General features: G+C 39.0%; 1 protein-coding gene across 1 annotated transcript in view; it reads left to right on the top strand.

Moving 5' to 3' along the window:
- Positions 1-19,408, top strand: part of CCDC14 (coiled-coil domain containing 14) — a 62,007-nt gene that overhangs the window by 2,767 nt on the left and 39,832 nt on the right. Inside the window, exons 2-5 of the mRNA XM_070406352.1 lie at positions 4,298-4,353; positions 4,682-4,754; positions 4,999-5,068; positions 5,158-5,280. Coding sequence (XP_070262453.1) covers positions 4,298-4,353; positions 4,682-4,754; positions 4,999-5,068; positions 5,158-5,280 — 322 coding nt within the window. The remainder of the gene's footprint in view (positions 1-4,297; positions 4,354-4,681; positions 4,755-4,998; positions 5,069-5,157; positions 5,281-19,408) is intronic.

The raw sequence follows: 19,408 nt of genomic DNA, 5'->3' as shown, positions 1-19,408 counted from the left end.
GACATACAAATGGCCAACAGATATGAAAAGATGGTCATCACTAATCATCAGGGAAATGCAAATCAAAATCACAGTTAGGATCTCTATTATAAATATATATGAAAACCAAACAGGAAATAAGTATTGGTGAGGATGTGGAGAAATTGGAACCCTTGTATGTTGTTGGTGGACATGTAAAGGGTACTGCTGCTGTGAAAAACTGAAGGTTTCTCAGAAAAATTAATCCCACTTTGGGTGTCCAAAAGAAAAACAATCTTGAAGTGGTATTTGCATTCCCATGTTCACTGCAGCATTATTCATAATAGCTAAGGTGTGGTAACAACATAAATGTCCATTGATGGATGAATGAATAAAGAAATATTCAGCTTTTAAAAAACAGGAAATTCTGCCATATGCGACATAGGTGACTCTTGATATTACGCAAAGTGAAAGAAGCCAATCACAGAAGGACAAATATCACATTCCACTTATATAAGTTATCTAAGATAGTCAAACTCATAGAAGTAGAGGAGAATGGTAGTTGCTAGGGGCTGGAGTGAGGAGGAAGTGGGAGTATCTTTTTAGTAAGAATAAGGTTTCAGTTATGCAAGATGAATAAGTTCTAGAGATGTGCTATACAACATCTATATATATATAAGCCTAATATGCAAATTGTCCCCTTGAGAGTTTGACTGGGAGACTGGAAGTTCAATGCTCACTATGACGTCTGTTGACCACCAGGGGGTGGTGTGGAAATAAAGAAGGCCCTGGCTGGCAGCTGGGGATGGGATGCCCCAGCTGGCAGCCAGAAGGAAGGCCCTGATCGGCCCTGATCTCCTGCCAGGCCTAGTGACCCTACCCGTGCACGAATTTCGTGTGCACAGGGCCTCTAGTCATGTCTATAATCAACAATACTGTGTTGTACATTTAAACATTTGTTAAGAGGTTAGATCTCATGCTATGTTCTTACCACAATTAAAAATTAAAAAATTAGCCCAGAGCCAGTTTGAAGAGACTCATACTAAGAGAATCTGGGACAATTTGAGCATCAAAATAATAATAGTGGACATAACCTATTGAATACAATAGGAATCAACTAGTCTATAATAACAAATAAATGAAGAAGGAAAAGTGCTTCAGTAAAGTCAAATGCCAATTAATGTAGAAGGAATGATGTAAGTTAGAAAAATCACTGTTTGGCAAGCATTTGATTTAAGGCAAGAATCATCAATGGATACTAAAACTACTGAGCAGAAGTTTGATGAATAGGATGTCTGCGTGATCTAAAGTATCTCCTCACAAGATGCTTAATATTTACAAAGGTAAAAAAGTAACCTTATAGTCCAGCCGTTGTGGCTCAGTGGTTGAGTGTGGAACTAGAGAACCAGGAGGTTACAGTTGATTCCCAGTCAGGGCACATGCCAGTGTTGCGGACTTGGTGTTGGTAATTTAGTCCCCAGTGCAGGGCATGCAAGATGCAGCCGATCAATGATTCTCTCATCACTGATGTTTCTATCTCTTCCTTTCCTATCCTCTCATAAATAAATAAAAATCATATATTTTTTAAAAGTAACCTTACAATGAAAAACTTAGCAAGCACCATCTTTAGTACTCCAAGTTTATATCAGCAGCAATGGGACAGACTGACATCATGTGCCTACTCAGGCTGTATAGAGAAGGACATGGCATCCTTTTTGTGGTATTACTGCCAAAAATGCACAACCTGAGTCTAATAATGAGGAAACATCAGAAATGTCTAAATGTCCAGAGGGACACTACCAAAATAGCTGGTTTGTATTCTTTAAATATGTCAGGGCTGTAAAAGACAATGACAATTCAAGAAGCTATTTCAGACTAAAGGAGGCTAAAGACATATGACAACTTAATGCAACATATGATCCTGGATTGGACATAGACCAGATTTTTATAAAGGGCAGTATTGGGGTGATTAAATGTGAATAGCCTGTAGATTAGATTATAATATGGTATTATTGCTACTTTCCTGATTTTGATAATTATATTTTAGTTATATGAGAGTGACTTTGTTCTTTGGAAATCTTTAGGATTAAATATTTAATTATAAAGGGGTATGATGTCTGAAACTTACTCTGAAGTTACCTCAGACAATTTATATATATATTCTGAGATATGATAATTACTGTTGTAAGGTGTCTTAATTCTAGGTAATTTTCTTTGCTTGATTGTAATATAACCTCATGTATATTTTTTTTGAGAAACACTATGTATGATCTTACAATTATGCCATACATTTATCTCAGTACTTTTGATTTTGAAAGATAATAATTGTGGTAGTTGTTTTGGACTTAGCAGACTCATGCTTTGGATTTTTTATTATGGTTCTGGCTCAGGCACCAACATAGATAGACTTAAGAGAAAAACCCCAAGGATCTGCAGAGACCATTGGTTCTCACCGCTGGCTTTGTGACTCCATTGTATTCAGCTTATCTCAAGGAGAAATATAACTCTATCAATCCAACTTTTTCAGTGTGTTTTCAATAGCATTCTTAGAAGGAAGGAGTACATATTCAAACAAATAAAAGAACATTATATAAATCCAGAAAGCTTAGTTACTGCTCAGAGCTATCTTGGGATGAAATATGTAAACATGTCAAGAAAAATCATAAATGTATACTGCCAACAGTGACTACACCTGAGTGGTGATATGAGGGAGTAAGTAAGGATTTAACCATGTCTTTTTAAAATTACATTTTAATAGAGATAATATATTTATCTGGTATAAAGTTGTCAAGCTATGAAAGGAGATCCATGCAAAGTCTCCCTTCCTGCTCTGTCCTCCAGATTCTTAGTTTCCCTCTCCAGAGGCAACTACGATGAACTGTTTCATGTGTAACTCTCAAGATATTGGATGCATGTAAAAACAAATGCATATTTTTTCTTACACACAAAAGGTAGCCCACTTACATTTTAATTAAAAAATTTAATAAAAACAGTATTGCTATATGACTTTAAAAAGAAAGATTGAGAGAATGAGATGTGGATAAAGAGGAATGGTAGTTTTTGTGTGCTGGCCTTGTCAGGCATTATAAAGAACTAGAGGCCTGGTGCCAAATTCGCGCATGGGTGGGGTCTGGCCAGCCTGCCCTAAAGGGGTGTAGGGGGCTGACTGGCCAGGGGGAGGGGCAGTGGGCGGTTTGACTGGCCCCGCCCCCTGGTCGAACTGGTCAAACTCCTGGTTGAGGCTATAATTTGCATATTAGGCTTTTATTATATAGGATGTGGATAAATAGAGTTATGGACTCTGCCCTATACTTAAATTACAGGCAGTCCTCGGGTTATGTCAGAGATCCGTTCCTACGGCTTGACGTAACTCAATTTTCGCAGTAAGTTGGAATCCACCTACATATGCTCCTACGTCACTCACATGGAGCACATACACAGCAGTAATGAAGTGAAATAGTAAAAAAAATTAAAAGATAACAATTCCTGACCTTGTGGTAAATAGATAATAAAAAACATAAAGCACATATGTACATATGTCGAAATGACGGAACTTTTTTTTTTTATAAATACTGTAAATGGGAGAAGGCAACATAACCACGAAATGACATAAGTCGAGTCCGACGTAACCCAAGGCCTGCCTGTATATGTTTTGAAGAATTTGGGAAATGTAGAACATGTTCAGGGATTGACTATATAGTCCAACTTACTCTGGTTGGTTACAATCATAGTTCTTCACTTCAACTCACATAGACTTAAGGAACAAATACATATGTTGCTTGCTTGACATTTTATATACAACAAATTGTGAGTTCAGTTGTAATTATGAGTTTTTAGAATATATCACATTTATGAAAAATTAGTATCATGGTATATTCAAAAATGGAATATTATTCCACCTTAAAAAGGTAGGAAATTTTGATACATACTGCAAAATGGATGAACCTTGAAGATGTATTAAGTGAAATAAGCCAGTCACAAAAGGACACAAATACTGTATGAGCTCTCTAAAGTAGTCAAATTCATAGAGACAGAGTATTGGCCAGGGCTTGAGGGGAGGAAGGGCTGGGAAGTTAATGTGTAATGGGTACAGAATTTCAGTTTGGGAAGGTGAAAAAGTTCTAGAGATGGATGATGGCAATGGTTGCACAACAGTATTAATGTACTTTATGCCACAGAACTATACATTTAGAAATGGCAAAAATGGTAAATTTTATGTTATGTTTTACCACAATAGAAAGGAAAAGAGTGATATTTCAGGTTTAGTCAAGACAGTATACTGAGAGTATAATAGAAAAATATTTGTGTAACTACTATAATATAATATGTTATTTCATAGGTGTTATCTTCAGGAAAGCACACCGGACCTGCTAAATTAACAAATGGAAAGAAGCAGTAAGTACTTAAAGAAGCTTACAACTTCAGGAAATCTCGAGATTTTTCAGGTCTTTGTGCTGGACTAAATTTAACCTACCCTAGATAACTAGTGGGGTCTCTACCTTCACAAAACTCTAGGTAGGAACCATCCATATCTACCCATGTTGATCATTTTAATGTTTAACAGGCTTTACAATCTTCATAAAGTGCTATATAAATCCATCTTTTTACGTGGTTGGACAAGTTCTCTTATCCAACCTTTGCTTGAAAGAAAATGACTACTTATAATATATTATGGGGAAAAAGTTTGTGTATTATTTGTAAAAATATTAAACTTGTTTTCTAGGATCCATTTGAGAAAGCTATCACGTTCTAATGCAGATTCTGGCTATCCTATCTATTCTGACTCAGAAAGTCAGGTAAGATTAAACTGAATCGATACATTGCACACTTTTAATTAGTCTTCAGGTAAAAGCTAACAAGTGGGGATAAAAATTCAAAGGTAAAGTATTAATTGCCCTAAGGAAATATGAATGCTTTTACTTTAAAACATTTTCTACCAATACTAAATTGTTCCTAAAAGAAATTTTTAAACTATGCAATGTTTTCTTCTCTTGCATTAAAATTATATATAAATGTTTCCAAATGACTTTCTCCTTACAGACTGAATCTGTACAGGGGCTTGATGGCTGTGCTTCTTTGCTGCGGAACATTTTGAGAAATGAAGATTCAGGTTTTATTTATTAAATGCTTCTATTTTGATAACCTTTTCTCAATGAAGTAGTTCCCTTATTGCTTATGAATTTTTGTTTTAATTAATAGGTTCAGAAATAGTATATTCAGAAAATAGATGTAATCCCAGACCTTTAGAAGGCAAAAGACATGGATCTAAAAAGAAAGGACATGAAAATCATACTGTTCCTTCATTAGTCCGGAAAGAAATTTGTAAGTCTTTTTTTACTTTTTTTTTTTTTTAATAAATCTTTATTGTTCAGTTTATTACAGTTGTTCCTCTTTTTTACCCCCATAGCTCCCCTCCACCCAGTTCCCACCCCACCCTCTGCCCTTACCCCCCACTGTCCTCATCCATAGGTGTAAGATTTTTGTCCAGTCTCTTCCCACACCCCCACACCTCTTTCCCCCCTGAGAATTGTCAGTCCACTCCCTTTCTATGCCCCTGATTCTATTATATTCATCAGTTTACTCTGTTCATCAGATTTTGTATTCACTTGATTTTTAGATTCACTTGTTGATAGATATGTATTTGTTGTTCATAATTTGTACCTTTGCCTTTTTCTTCTTCTTCCTCTTCTTAAAGAATACCTTTCAGCATTTCATATAATACTGGTTTGGTGGTGGTGAACTCCTTTAGCTTTTTCTTATCAGTGAAGCTCTTTATCTGACCTTCAATTCTGAATAATAGCTTTGCTGGATAAAGTAATCTTGGATGTAGGTACTTGGTATTCATCACTTTGAATATTTCTTGCCACTCCCTTCTGGCCTGCATAGTTTCTGTTGAGAAATCAGCTGACAATCGTATGGGTACTCCCTTGTAGGTAACTGACTTTTTTTCTCTTACTGCTTTTAAGATTCTCTCTTTGTCTTTAGCCCTTGGCATTTTAATTATGATGTGTCTTGGTGTGGTCCTCTTTGGATTCCTTTTGTTTGGGGTTCTCTGCGCTTCCTGGACTTGTAAGTCTATTTCTTTCACCAGATAGGGGAAGTTTTCTGTCATTATTTCTTCAAATAGGTTTTCAATATCTTGCTCTCTCTCTTCTTCTGGCACCCCTATAATTCTGGTACGCTTGAAGTTGTCCCAGAGGCTCCTTACACTATCTTCGTATTTTTGGATTCTTTTTTCTTTTTGCTTTTCCGGTTGGGTATTTTTTATTTCTTCGTATTTCAAATCTTTGACTTGATTCTTGGGATCCTCTTGTCTGCTGTTGGATCTCTGTATATTATTCTTTATTTCAGTCAGTGTATGCTTAATTTCTAGTTGGTCCTTTTTCATATCCTCAAGAGTCTCACTAAATTTATCGGCGGTTTCCATAAAATTCTTGAAAAACCTTATAACTGTGGTTTTGAACTCTATATCCAGTCGTTTGCTTTCCTCCATTTCTGTCATTTGTGACCTGTTTCTTTGTCTCCACATTTTTTATGCTTCCCTGTGTTGATAGAGTGGCTTTGTGTGCTAGGTGTCCTATAGGGCCGAGTGGCTCAGCCTCCCCAATTACCTGGGGTGGACACTCTTGGTGCATCCCTTTGTGAGCTGTGTGCACAGTCTTGTTGTAGTTAAGCCTTGATTGTTGTCGGTATCACTGGGAGGAATTGACCTCCAGGCCAATTGGCTGTGAGAATCAGCTGTGTCTGCAGTGGGAGAACTTCTGTGCTGAAGACACCCTTCTGGGGCAAGACTTGCTTCAGTGGGGCTTTGGTGCTCACTGAGTCTGCCCCCTGAGTGTGTCCCTTATGGATCTGAGGAGTTGTAATCTGGATGGTCCCAATCTGACCACTGGGTACACAGGCTCTTGGATCTCTAAGGAGGTGCTAATTTAGTCTCTGCCTGAGGCTACCCAGCAGGAGCTATGGAAAATCTGCAGGTTCCTCTTCCTTGTTTGGGTTTTGGAGGTGCCCAGATGAGGCCCAGCTGTGAAGCAGTGCAAGCTGCTGTGGGGCCTTGGGCCTTCTTTTGGATGTTCTGGGTCTTTCTGACCCAGCTGCAGTTTGTTAGGTAATTTTAGATCTCAAAGGGCCAGCCCATTCATATGCAAAAGCCTCTGCACAGGGCTTGGTTGGGGCGGGGTCTCAGGGAATCAATAGGGTGGAGCAAACAGCTATGGCTGATCCTCAGTCCTGCCCTAAGAGGCCCTGCATCTCAGTGTTCCTCAGTATTTGCTGCAAGCACCTCTGAGAGAAAGCCGCCTTCGAGTTCCGCCCGCTGCCAGACAGTCCAGTTTCTCCCTGTATGAGTCTGGGTCCCCAGAGACTCTCCCGGAACTGAAGTCAGGGCCTTTGGGAACTTGTGCCTCCCTCCTGATTGCAAAAGACACCGGCGTCCTCAGTTGCCAGCCCCTTTCCACGCGTGCTCGAGCCTCTGTACCTCTGCACTTTACTTCTGCACCTCTTCTGAGTCTCAGTGTGCTTTTCTCTTTCCTTCTAGTTGTACAATTTCCACTCAGCCAGCCTTCCTGTGGTTCTGGATGATGTCTGCTTTGTCTTTTAATTGTATTTTTGAAGTGGTTGTGCGAGGCAGCAATTTCAGGTGTTTACCTATGCCGCCATCTTGGTTTCTCCTTTTTTTTACTTTTTTATTTAAATATAATACTTAATTCTGAGGGTTTAATAAATTATCAGGATTATGCAATTGGTCTTCCATTTTAATAATATGTTGGTGTGTGTGTGCTTATGCCTCTCTTTCTCTATTCAGGTGTGTGTGTGCTTATGCCTCTCTTTCTCTATTCACCTTCTAATTGCTAAGTAGTTACTTCGTTTACCATCATGTTCCCAGGAAGTAAAGTAGATAAGTGACTGAGTTTTGTAGGAGAAAAGATTAAAACTCAGAATGATATTTGGGAGGTATGTAGAGTTATCTTTGTTCTCCTTGCCACTTGTTTTCATAGATAATATTGGTTGGGCTACATTAAATGTATACTTACTATTTTTAAATTGTTATGTATGTATATATCCTAGTAGATTTGGTAGCTCAACTTGTTGAGCTGCACTGTTAGAATACATGGTACATAAGAAGGTAAAATTCCAAGTTGGGTAGATATGTAAGGAGAGAGAGCCTGTCACTGATTGACGATGAACGTAGGCAAGGATATTTTATGCCCTCACAGTTAACTTGCTGACTTAATTAAGTGTAATAATTCAGCAAACAGCTTAGAATAAGCAAGTTTTGCTTATTTTGTCTCTTGGAGACATATAGAACAAGATAGCCCCAAAATAGAGATGATGTCCATAATGGGAATTCAGATGGACAAGAATGGGACTAGCTAGTTCCACTGCTCAGGTGGGCCAGCTCAGTGTTAGCACAGCAGTGCATGCTGAGATTCAGCTCAGGCAAGGGGTGAACTTTAGAAAATCATCTACAGCAGTAGTCCTGGATATTAACAGATCAGGATCTAGGCAAAGAGGCTGAGCAAATGAGGTGAGAGCATGCATAGGACTAGAGGTTGATGTTCCATATGGCCCCTGAGTCAGAGAACTAAGGCAGAGGAAACAACCTACTAACCCAGTGATGGCGAACCTTTTGAGCTCTGTGTGTCAACATTTTGTAAAACCCTAACTTAATTCTGGTACCGTGTCACATAGAGAAATTTTTTGATATTTGCAACCATAGTAAAACAAAGACTTATATTTTTGATATTTATTTTATATATTTAAATGCCATTTAACAAAGAAAAATCAACCAAAAAAATGAGTTCGCGTGTCACCTCTGATACGCGTGTCATACGTTCGCCATCACTGTACTAACCCATGTTGGAGGCCAGTCATATTTAGCCTCACATTATCTTGACCTGCACTGGTCAGGGTGGTAGTCACTAACCATTGAGTGTTTGAAGTATGACTAGTACAGCAAAGGAGCTGAATCATAAATTTTTTTAATTTTAATTAAAAATGTTTTTTAATTTTAATTAATTTAAACTTGGGAACTGTTATTTGATCCAGTTATTAGAAACATTTAAGTCTGTTTGGAATAACATGAGTACATGAACCTACTTTTTCAACTGAAAATGTTATTAAAACAAAATACAGAGCAAGTATTTCTGATGAAAATTTAGCATCCAGATTGAGGTGTGCTTTGTATAAAATACACACCAGGTTTAGAAGATTTAATACAAAAAAATAAAATAACTTTTAAAATTAATTGCATGTTGAAATGGTAATATTTTGGATATACTGATTTGAATAAAACATGAAAATTAATGTTACCTATTTTTGCTTTTTTAATATAACCACTAGAAAACTTTAAATTGCACATATGGTTTATATTATATTTTTATTGGTCAGTATTGGTCTAAACCAGGGGTGGGGAACCTTTTTAAAAAATATATATTTTTTTTATTGATTTCAGTGAGAGAAAGGGAGAGAGAGAGATAGAAACATCAATGACAAGAAAGAATCATTGATTGGCTGCCTCCTGCACAGCCCCTACTGGGGACCAAACCCACAACCTGGGCATGTGACCTCCTGGTTCATGGGTGGGTGCTTAACCACTGAGCAACACCGGCCAGGTGTGATGGGGAACCTTTTTTCTGCCAAGGTCCATTTGGATATTTGTAACATCACACTTGGGCCATACAAAATTATTCACTTAAAAATTAGCCTGCTCTATTTGGTCAAACATTTAATTAACTCACCCCTAATGCCTTGGCAGGGCCAGACCAACTGATTAGGCCCACGGGTCAGACATTCCCCATCCCTGATCTAAACCAATGCTGACCAATACTATAGCCAGTTTTATTTTATAAATAATGTTTACTTATTTTATTTATTTTGTAAATTTTTGTCAGAGCACAGCCATGCTAATTCATGTATGTATTTTTTATGACTGCTTCTGTGCTGTAATGGCAGAGTTGAGTAGTTGTGACATAGAGTCCACCTGGGCTGCTAAGCCTAAAATATTTATCCACTAGCCTTTTAAGAAAAAGTGTGCTAACCCTGTTCTAAACTCTTAAAGCAGAGGCCTATGTATTACGGCCCAGTGGACAAAGAAAGGATTGGTAGTACCAACTGCCTATTCCTCCAGTGTCCTACTTTTTTCTTAAGGCAGGTTATTTCTTGTCCAGGGCACCCTTCTTCATGGATGACAGTAGTGGTGCTATGGTAGCAACTTGGATCCCAGTTTAACTACTTGTTACTCAGAGTTCCAGCAGGAAACAGATGGCAACACTTAAGATAACAAGAAGGGTTTATTTAAAAAAAAAAATCATTACAAAGGTGTAAGTGGGGTATAGGAAATCCACAAAGGATTGTACCAGCCTAGTGCCAGCAGCAGCAGAACTGTTATCATATGTGGGCCTTAAAGGGATGAGGTGTTGGAGAGGTTACTGGGACTCAGAAAGAGATACTGTTGCATAGGGTAGGCCAGTGGTTGGCAAACTCATTAGTCAACAGCCAAATATCAACAGTACAACGATTGAAATTTCTTTTGAGAGCCAAATTTTTTAAACTTAAACTATATAGGTAGGTACATTGTTATTAACCTAATTAGGGTACTCCTAAGGCTTAGGAAGAGCCACACTCAAGGGGCCAAAAAGCCACATGTGGCTCTCGAGCCGCAGTTTGCCGACCACGGGGGTAGGCCATCTTGATAAGAGAAGAGCAGTGAGCTTCTTTAAAGAACAAAGCCAGCCCAAGATTACTTCACACAGTTGGAATAAACATTCTGCTTTCTTTCTTTGATAATATCAAGAATTCTGTTGGATCAAACTCAACTTGATTTTTATTCTTACAAGCCAATAAGTTAGTCTTACTATGTCACAGATACTGGCAGGAGACACAAGACTCTTGGGTCAGAGACAAAGGAGTTTATTATTCATACCACAGCAAGCAGTGTGTTTATCAGCTTATTTGTTTGGATCCACTTCGCCATCCATTCCCAGGGAGGAAATGTGATGGACCCAGATGGATGTTGCACATGCTGAGGGTTTAAGTTTCAACTGAGAACACTGATTTCATTGCTTTGGGTAATAAGAAGTAAGCAAGCCTGTACTTGTCTCAGGGGAAAACATTACCTTAACCCTCAAGGTTGCTCTAAGTTTCAACCTTAGAAATGGCCCAGGTAAAGAGCTTAAGGTCAAGGCCTACTTTCTTGGTATACCCAGCAAGACATGTAGGAGCAGAAGAGACTCATGAAGGACTGTCTCTTAACAGTGTAATACATATAGAGATCAGCAGCTTAGGGAGAGCAGTGTGGAGATTAGCAGAGGATGGATTTGGACGAGCAGATGAGAGATATCTTGCAATCTGGGTCCCAAGCATTAAATTCATATTTGGATTAGAGTCAAATCAGCAGTTCTGACCTGTGATCAGATTACAATATTTTTATTGTCCTTTCCCCTGTCCTTTTGTCATCAGAAGGTAGTACCTACTTCCCATAGGATAATAAGGCAATATTAGAAATTAGTTCTCATTGACTTATTTACTCCTAAGGTTGACTCATTAGGAGCAGAAACATCCTTTTCTTTAGGTCAATACTCCATCTTTTCTAGTTTACCAAACTGCAGCACTATCTAGAAAGGATATATTTTTTGTGTGTGGTTTCAGCTGTTAATACTCTGTTATCACAGTGCTCAATAGCACACAAAAACCATGCTCTCAGTACTTGCTCTTTTCCATCTCTCCACAAGTGAGGTAAATTATAAATAGAATTTTAAGGAATTTGTTAGAGTATGTTAACTAGTATATATCTATAATTTTAATTTTAACATGCATTATCTTACTATTGGAGGTATGGCACCATATGTGTTTTCTGCCTGGGACCTGTCAGTTCATTTAATGTCTGTGGAGTCGAGCTTGCCTAACTTAATGTATCCTAGGAGTAAAGAGGCAGAGGGGCAGTTCCAGAAGTGCATCGAGCTTACTTTTAGAGTACTCCTGACAGTTAAAGAAAAAACATCTAAATATATAAAAGGCTAATATGATAAGTGTCCAGCCATCTGGGTAATGACATCATGTAGCAATGCCTGGCTTCCTCTCCCTAATGACTAGCCTCCTTGCAGTTTCTTTAGCCCAGGAACACAACTTGCTTGATAACCAGGTAGAAACACTTTACACTGTAATCAAATGTCTGTGAAGCGTTTTCCCGTGCCTCATCTCATTTGATCTCAACAGAAGTCCTGGAGTAGGTAGATACAAGACTCGGTGGAATCCTGTTTTCTTTACATTAGCTGGAAAACGGAGATTTAGAAAGCTTAGACACTTGACCCGACTGACAAGAAGTAAGAAATGGTGGACCTTGAAAATGACTTCAGTTTTTCTCACTGTGCAGAATATAGTCAAACACTGCTGCAGTTAAATATTTTACCCTTTGTTCTCCCTGCGTGATCTACAATAATAATCTGCTTTGTGTTGATATTTCCTGCTGTGTTGCTGACAATTACCTGAAAGATAAGTTGGGGTGCTTCACTGGGCTGGAAAAAGTTTAGCTAAATCAGAAAGCAGGTCTAATTAAGCAAGTTTATTCTATATCTATAAAAAGCTAAGTTGACTCGTGCATGCATGATACATACAAAGCTCTCGCTGGTGCCAATCTCTCACTGGTACCAAATGCACATGTGTGTTTTGATCTGTCATTGTCGGTCATGAATTTGGTTGACATTCTATTATAAAGAAAAGGTGAATAGTGATATTAAAATATTTCTTCTAATTAATTTCCTTTCAATGTGCATGAATTCGTGCACTGGGCCACTAGTTTTTTAATAAGCAGTTTTTTTACATTTGGTAACTGTTGAATACTGTAGGCACATGACTCTGCTTTCAGTAACCTACATATATTGCTGCTCTCACCTTGGAGAAATAAATCACTACAGACAGAATACTTTCAGCATTGATTGCCTCCATCTAGGCTAGGTGTTCTTTACATATTTCAAATTATAATAAGCATCCAGCAGATCTTATCTGCAGTAGATGTTTGTTCTGTATTTGGCTGGCAGGAAGTATCTCACCTGTCAGGCAGTGTGTATACCCAAGGAGCAGTGCTGTACAGCAGTTGGAATTCAAAGACTAAAAAAGTTTTGAGGACTGAGTAAATAAATGTATCCCTGTCATGATTCTAGTTATCAACGGATACCAATTAGACATATTGCCATCCTAATCTATTAGGTAAAGTTTTCATGTAGGTGCTTGGGTGTGATGAACAAGAGCAAGAAAATATGCTTGTGAAGTAACAGGTGATGGTTTTTTGTTCATTTTAAAATTGTATAGTAGTATAAATGCAGTCTTTCTTATATCCATTTTTTGTTTTTTGGTTTTTTTTTTTTTTTTTAATATATATATATTTTATTTATTTTTTACAGAGAGGAAGGGAGAGGGATAGAGAGTTAGAAACATCGATGAGAGAGAAACATCGATCAGCTGCCTCCTGCACACTCCCTACTGGGGATGTGCCCGCAACCAAGGTACATGCCCTTGACCGGAATCGAACCTGGGACCCTTGAGTCTGCAGGCTGACACTCTATCCACTGAGCCAAACCAGTGAGGGCTCCATTTTTTGTTTTTAACTTGTTTTGGATAATTTGCTTTAAGATTTTTTTCTCAAATATAAATCTTCATTATCAGCAGAGTTTCATATGGACTGAGTTAATAGAGGAGCAAAGTAAGTCATTTAATTATAAGACTTCGATTTTTAAGAAATGTTTGAAGCTCATTAATTTATGTTGGATGATGACATCTGCTGGGAGACGCGTAATATTGTAGCTCATCTTTATCACAAATTGTGAAAACCACCCCTTGAAAAGAAGGTGAATGAGAGCTTGGACCTGTGAGTGTGAAATCTGAGAATTCCTCAAACCAGACAATTCTTATCTTAAATGAGGCCAAAGGAAATCCAAGAGCAAAGAGAGACCCATGAATTAAGACGAAAGAAAGAGCTGTGTGCTGGATGGGCTGACTCTGATCTCACCCTCCATCATTTTAGATTTCAAAGTTAAAATATATCAGAGGATACTTTTATGTTTGATTTATAATAAAATTATATTTTCAGTAAGAAATATTTCTCACAGAAATGTTAATTAACCAATTTTGTTGTGGATTATTTATTCAGATAATAAAGAATAACTATTATTGCTTAGAGTAGGCCGACATATTTAGAGGTTTATTATTGATATCAAATGGGAAATTTGTGAAATATTTACTTGTTTGTATTAAGATTTTGCACTCATTTGGCAATATAGGTAATATTTATTGAGTTCTTAAAATGTGCTAGACATGGATACTTTACAAGTATTATCTCATTTACTTCTTATCATAACCTTATAAAGTAGATGATACTTTTGTTATCATTTTTCTGATGAGGAATAGGTCAGGGTAAGTAATTTGCCATAAGTTACTCAGCTAATTCATGTTAGTGTATATTCACAGGAATAGATCATCTCAAAAGGAGGCATATCCCAAGTCAAAATGGAACTCTCTAATATCTCCAACCATTTTCATAGTCAAATTTTAACTTTGTAGTTTTTTCCTTTAACATTTTTTTCTCTCTTCATTGGTTATAGTATTTAATCTGCCTTAATTTTTTGCTTTTGCACATAAGTTTTATGCTTTTAAAAATGTTATTTTCAATACACTATATTTGTGTAATTCCATACCAGAAATTGAACTGTTTGGTTCTTTAAACAATTAAGGGATAACTTTCATAAAGCATAAATCTTGATAAAGTTTTGTATGTGTATACTCCCATATAGTCACCTCCCAGGTGAAGATGTAGAACATTTTCAGCAATCCTATCAGGCTCTTGCATCATCATTATCCTCACCATCACCTATCCCCTCATCCCCAGGTAACCACTTCTCTGACTTCTATCTCCATTAGATAGTTTTACCTATTTTTGAACTTCATATAAATGCAATTGTACACTGTGCAGTCTTGTGTCTGACATCTTTCATAAAATGTTATGTCTGTCAAATTCATATAAGTAGTTGTGTATATCAGTAATCTGTTCTTTTCCATTTCTATGTAGTATTCCATGATATAAATATACCATAGTTTATCCATTTCTATTATTCATGGCTATTGGGTGTTTTCAGTTTTTGGCTACTGCAAATGAAGCTATTTGTGCACATTATCATTATATACCTGGGATATAATTGCTGTGTCATAGAATATTTGTATATTTAGCTTTGGTAGGTACTGCAAAAAGCCATATATTTTTCTAAATGTATCTCGTACCCTAATAACCTGTGATCAACCAAGACCACAATCATTTCTGTTAATAGTCTTTTTTTAAAAAAATCTTTATTATTGAGAGTATTACAGATGTTCCTCTTTTATTCCCCCATTGCCCTCTTACACCCGGTTCCCACCCCACCCCAGGTCTTTATCACCCTATTATCTGTGTCCATAGATAATGCATATATGCATATAGATTCTTTGGTTAATCTCTTCCCGCACCTTCCCTCTGAGATTTGTCAGTCTGTTCCATGTTTCCATGCCTCAGGTTCTATTTTATTCATTGGTTTATTTTGTTCATTAGATTCCCTGTTTGTTTATTTTGGTTTTTAGATTCAATTGTTCATAGATATTTATTCATTGCCATTTTATTCTTCATATTTTTCATCTTTTCTTCTTTCTCTTCTTAAAGAATACCCTTCAACATGGTGATAAATTCATTTAGCTTTCTCTTGTCTGTGAAACTCTTTATTTGATCTTTAATATTAAATGACTAGAGGCCCAGGGCATGAAATTCATGCACGGATAGGGTCCCTAGCAGCTGCCAGCTGCTGGCCAGGGCCTCCCTTCCCCCGGTCTGTTGGCTGGAGGGCGGTGGTGGGGTCTGAAGAAAAGCTTCACAGGTGGCCTGACCAGGACCCGGGTGAAGGTCACCCCCTCTCCTCTCACAGGGAGATGTCAGCATTTTGGAACAGTACCAGACTTTGTAAGAACCACGTCACAGAGTCCCTGCTATGACTCTCTCCCCCTGCCACTCGAGAGCTCCTGATGTTCTGCTTTGTCATTTTGTGTCACTTAGGGGCTCCATCTGCCTGCAGGAGTTCCCACACAGTGACCACAACCCTGCTCACTCTCCAAGCCAAACTGGTCCTGGTGGACCAGTAAGTCTATGAGTTCCCGGGTCAGCTGACTACCACCCTAGTGGAAGATGTAGCCTCCCCCTTTCTCGATGTGGATGAGGGCTTGGGGGGTGGGGGCAGAAGAAGGGAAGGTCACTCCCAGTGCCCGAAGCCAGTGGTTCTCCAGAGGAGAGCTTGTTATCTCGAAGGCTAGATTCAAACAGCGCAAGGGGCGTGCTTCCCTGAGGCACTAGAGGAGCCATGCTCATCCCTTCCTGCTTCTTGTGGCTCCAGGTCTCCTTGGTTATGCCAGCATTGCTCCAGTGTCTGCTCTGTCTTCCCGTGGCCACTTCCATGGTTCTTTGCATCTCAGATCCCCTTCTCCTTTCCTTCCTCTCACATGAACACCAGTCATTGGATTTAGAGCCCACCCTACATCCCAAATGATCTCATCTCAGGGTGAGATTGAAATCTCATTCCCCCCTTTTTTAAAAAATCTTTTTTGTTGAGAGTATTACATATGTCCCCCCTTCCCCCACCCCCCATTGCCCTTCATCTGCTTCCTGTCCTGCCCCAGGCCTTCACCACCCTATTGTCTGTGTCATGCATATATGCATATAAGATCTTTGGTTAATCTCTTCCCACCCCCACCCCCCTTTCCCTTCCTTCTGAGATTTGTCAGTTAGTTCTATGTTTCCATGCCTCTAATTCTATTTTATTTATCAGTTTATTTTGTTCATTAGATTCCTTGTTCATTTATTTTGATTTTTAGATTCAATTGTTGATAGATACGTATTTATTGCCATTTTATTGTTCATATTTTTTACCTTTTTTTTTCTTCTTCCTCTTAAAGCAGTGGTTCTCAACCTGTGGGTCACGACCCCTTTGGGGGTCTAACGACTCTTTCACAGGGGTCTCCTAAGACCTTCAGAAAACACTTATATAACTACATATTGTTTTTGTGATTAATCACTATGCTTTATGTTCAATTTGTAACAATGAAATTAGGGGTCACCACAACATGAGGTTCTGTATTAAAGGGTCGCGGCATTAGGAAGGTGGAGAACCGCTTTCTTAAAGAATACTCCTCAACATTTCATATAATACTGGTTTGGTGGTGATGAATTCCTTTAGCTTTTTCTTGTTGGTGAAGCTCTTTATCTGACCTTCAATTCTAAATGATAGCTTTGCTGGATAGAGTAATCTTAGTTGTAAGGTCTTTGCTATTCATCACTTTGAATATTTCTTGCCACTCCCTTCTGGCCTGCATAGTTTCTGTTGAGAAATCAGCTGACAGTCGTATGGGTGCTCCCTTGTAGGTAACTAACTGCTTTTCTCTGGCTGCTTTTAAGATTCTCTCTTTGTTTTTAACTCTTGGCATATTAATTATGATTTGTCTTGGTGTGGGCCTCTTTGGGTTCCTCTTGTTTGGGACTCTCTGGGCTTCCTGGACTTGTCAGTCTATTTCTTTCACCAGGTAGTAGGGGAAGTTTTCTGTCATTATTTCTTCAAATAGGTTTTCAATATCTTGCTCTCTCTCTCTTCTGTTTCTGACACCCCCCTATAATGTTGGTACTTTTGATGTTGTCCCAGAGGCTCCTTACACTATCTTCATATGAATACATATCTTTTTTGCTCTTCTGATTGGGTGTTTTTTGCTTCCTCATATTTCAAATTGTTGATTTGATTCTCAGAATTTTCAACTGTATTGTTGAATCCATGCAAATTATTCTTTGTTTCAGTAAGTGTATGCTTAATTTCTGACTGTCTAAAATTCTTTTTCATGTCTTTGAAATTCTCATTAAGATCTTTGAAAGTCTCACTGAGTCTCTTGAGCTCTCATTAAGATTCTTGAGCATCTTTATAACCATAGTTTTGAACTCTGTATCTAGTAGTTTGTTTGCTTCCATTTCATTTAGTGTTTTTTGGTTTATTTTCCTGAAGTTTTCTTCTGTTCTTTCATTTGTGACATGTTTCTTTTTTTCTGCATTTTGTCTGCTTCCTGTGTTTGTTTCTATGTATTAAGTAGAGCTGTTATGACTTCTGGAATTGGTAGAGGGGCCTTGTGTAGTAGGTGTCCTGCAGGGCCCAGTGGCTCAGCCTCCCCAGTCACCTGAGCTGGGCACTCTAGGTGCGCCCCAGTATTGGCTGTGTGCACAGTCTTGTTGTAGTTGAGCCTTGATTGCTGTTGGTGTCACTGGGAGGAGTTGACCTCCAGGCCAATTGGCTGTCAGGACCAGCTTGTGACTACAGTAGAAGAGCTGCTGTGCAAGAGACACCCCTATGGAGCAGGACTTGCTTCTGTGGGACTTAGGTGTTCACTGAGTCTGCCCCTTGAAAGTGTCACTTGTGGATGTGTAGAGCTATAATCTGGTGTGGTCTGAAGCTGTCCACTGGGTGCATTGGCTCTGGGTCCTCCCAGGAAGTGTAAAGTCAGCCACTACCTGGGGCCACCGGCAGGAGCTACAGAGCAATTTTCAGTTCGCTGTTACTTTGTTGGGCTTGGAAGTGCCCAAGTGAAGCCAAGCTGTGAAGCAAGGCAGGCTGCTGCTAGTATTGGGTCTTGCTGATGCCAGCTGCTGCTTGTCTGAGAGATTTTAGGAAAGTCTGAAGCCTGAGCCAGGACAGGCAATTCATATGGAAAAATTGCTGCAAACAGCTTGAGTGGGGCTGCAAATTGGATGGGCCGGGGTCTTAGGGAATCACCAGGGTGGAGCGAACAGTCTGAGCCAGGCTGATGTAAACTCAGATATGGCTGCCAGTCAGCTCTGCTATGGCAGCGGTCTCAGTATAGGAACAATGACATCTGCCAGCACTTTTGTCTGGGAGAAAGCCGCCCTCTAGTTCTTGCCCCGGTGCCAGACAATCCAGTTCCTTCCTGTATGTCCCTGGATCCCCCTCAAGCTAATGCCCCAGCGCTGGAACTCAGAGGGAGCAGGACAGTGTAAGTTTGTGTACCTGCCCTTTAAGAGAACTGCCTGGGTCTCCTGCAGACTGCGTGTCACTCAGCCACGATCCCTGCTGGATTTTACAGCCCGAAGTTACAGGGACTTCTCTTCCTAGCTCTGGAACTCTGGGCTGGGGCGCTCGTGTGGGGCTGGGATCCTTTGCTTCTCAAGGGAGGCCTCTGCAGCCCAGATATCCCTCCCAATTAAAAAAACACCAATGTGGGTTTTGGACCAGCCTGTTCTGCGCCTCTGCCCCTCCTATTAGTCTCAGTGTGCTTTCTTCTTCTCTAGTTGTAGGACTTCCAGTCAGCCAGATTTCAGGTGGTTCTGAATAACGGTTGTTTTGTATTTTAGTTGTAATTATGATGCGGTTGTGGGAAGTAGCACCGAAGT

Source organism: Myotis yumanensis, unplaced genomic scaffold, assembly GCF_028538775.1.
Source record: "Myotis yumanensis isolate MYYU_CA2020_CCGP unplaced genomic scaffold, mMyoYum1.0.hap1 SCAF_2, whole genome shotgun sequence".
NCBI lineage: Eukaryota > Metazoa > Chordata > Mammalia > Chiroptera > Vespertilionidae > Myotis > Myotis yumanensis.
This window is presented reverse-complemented; position numbering and strand designations above follow the sequence as displayed.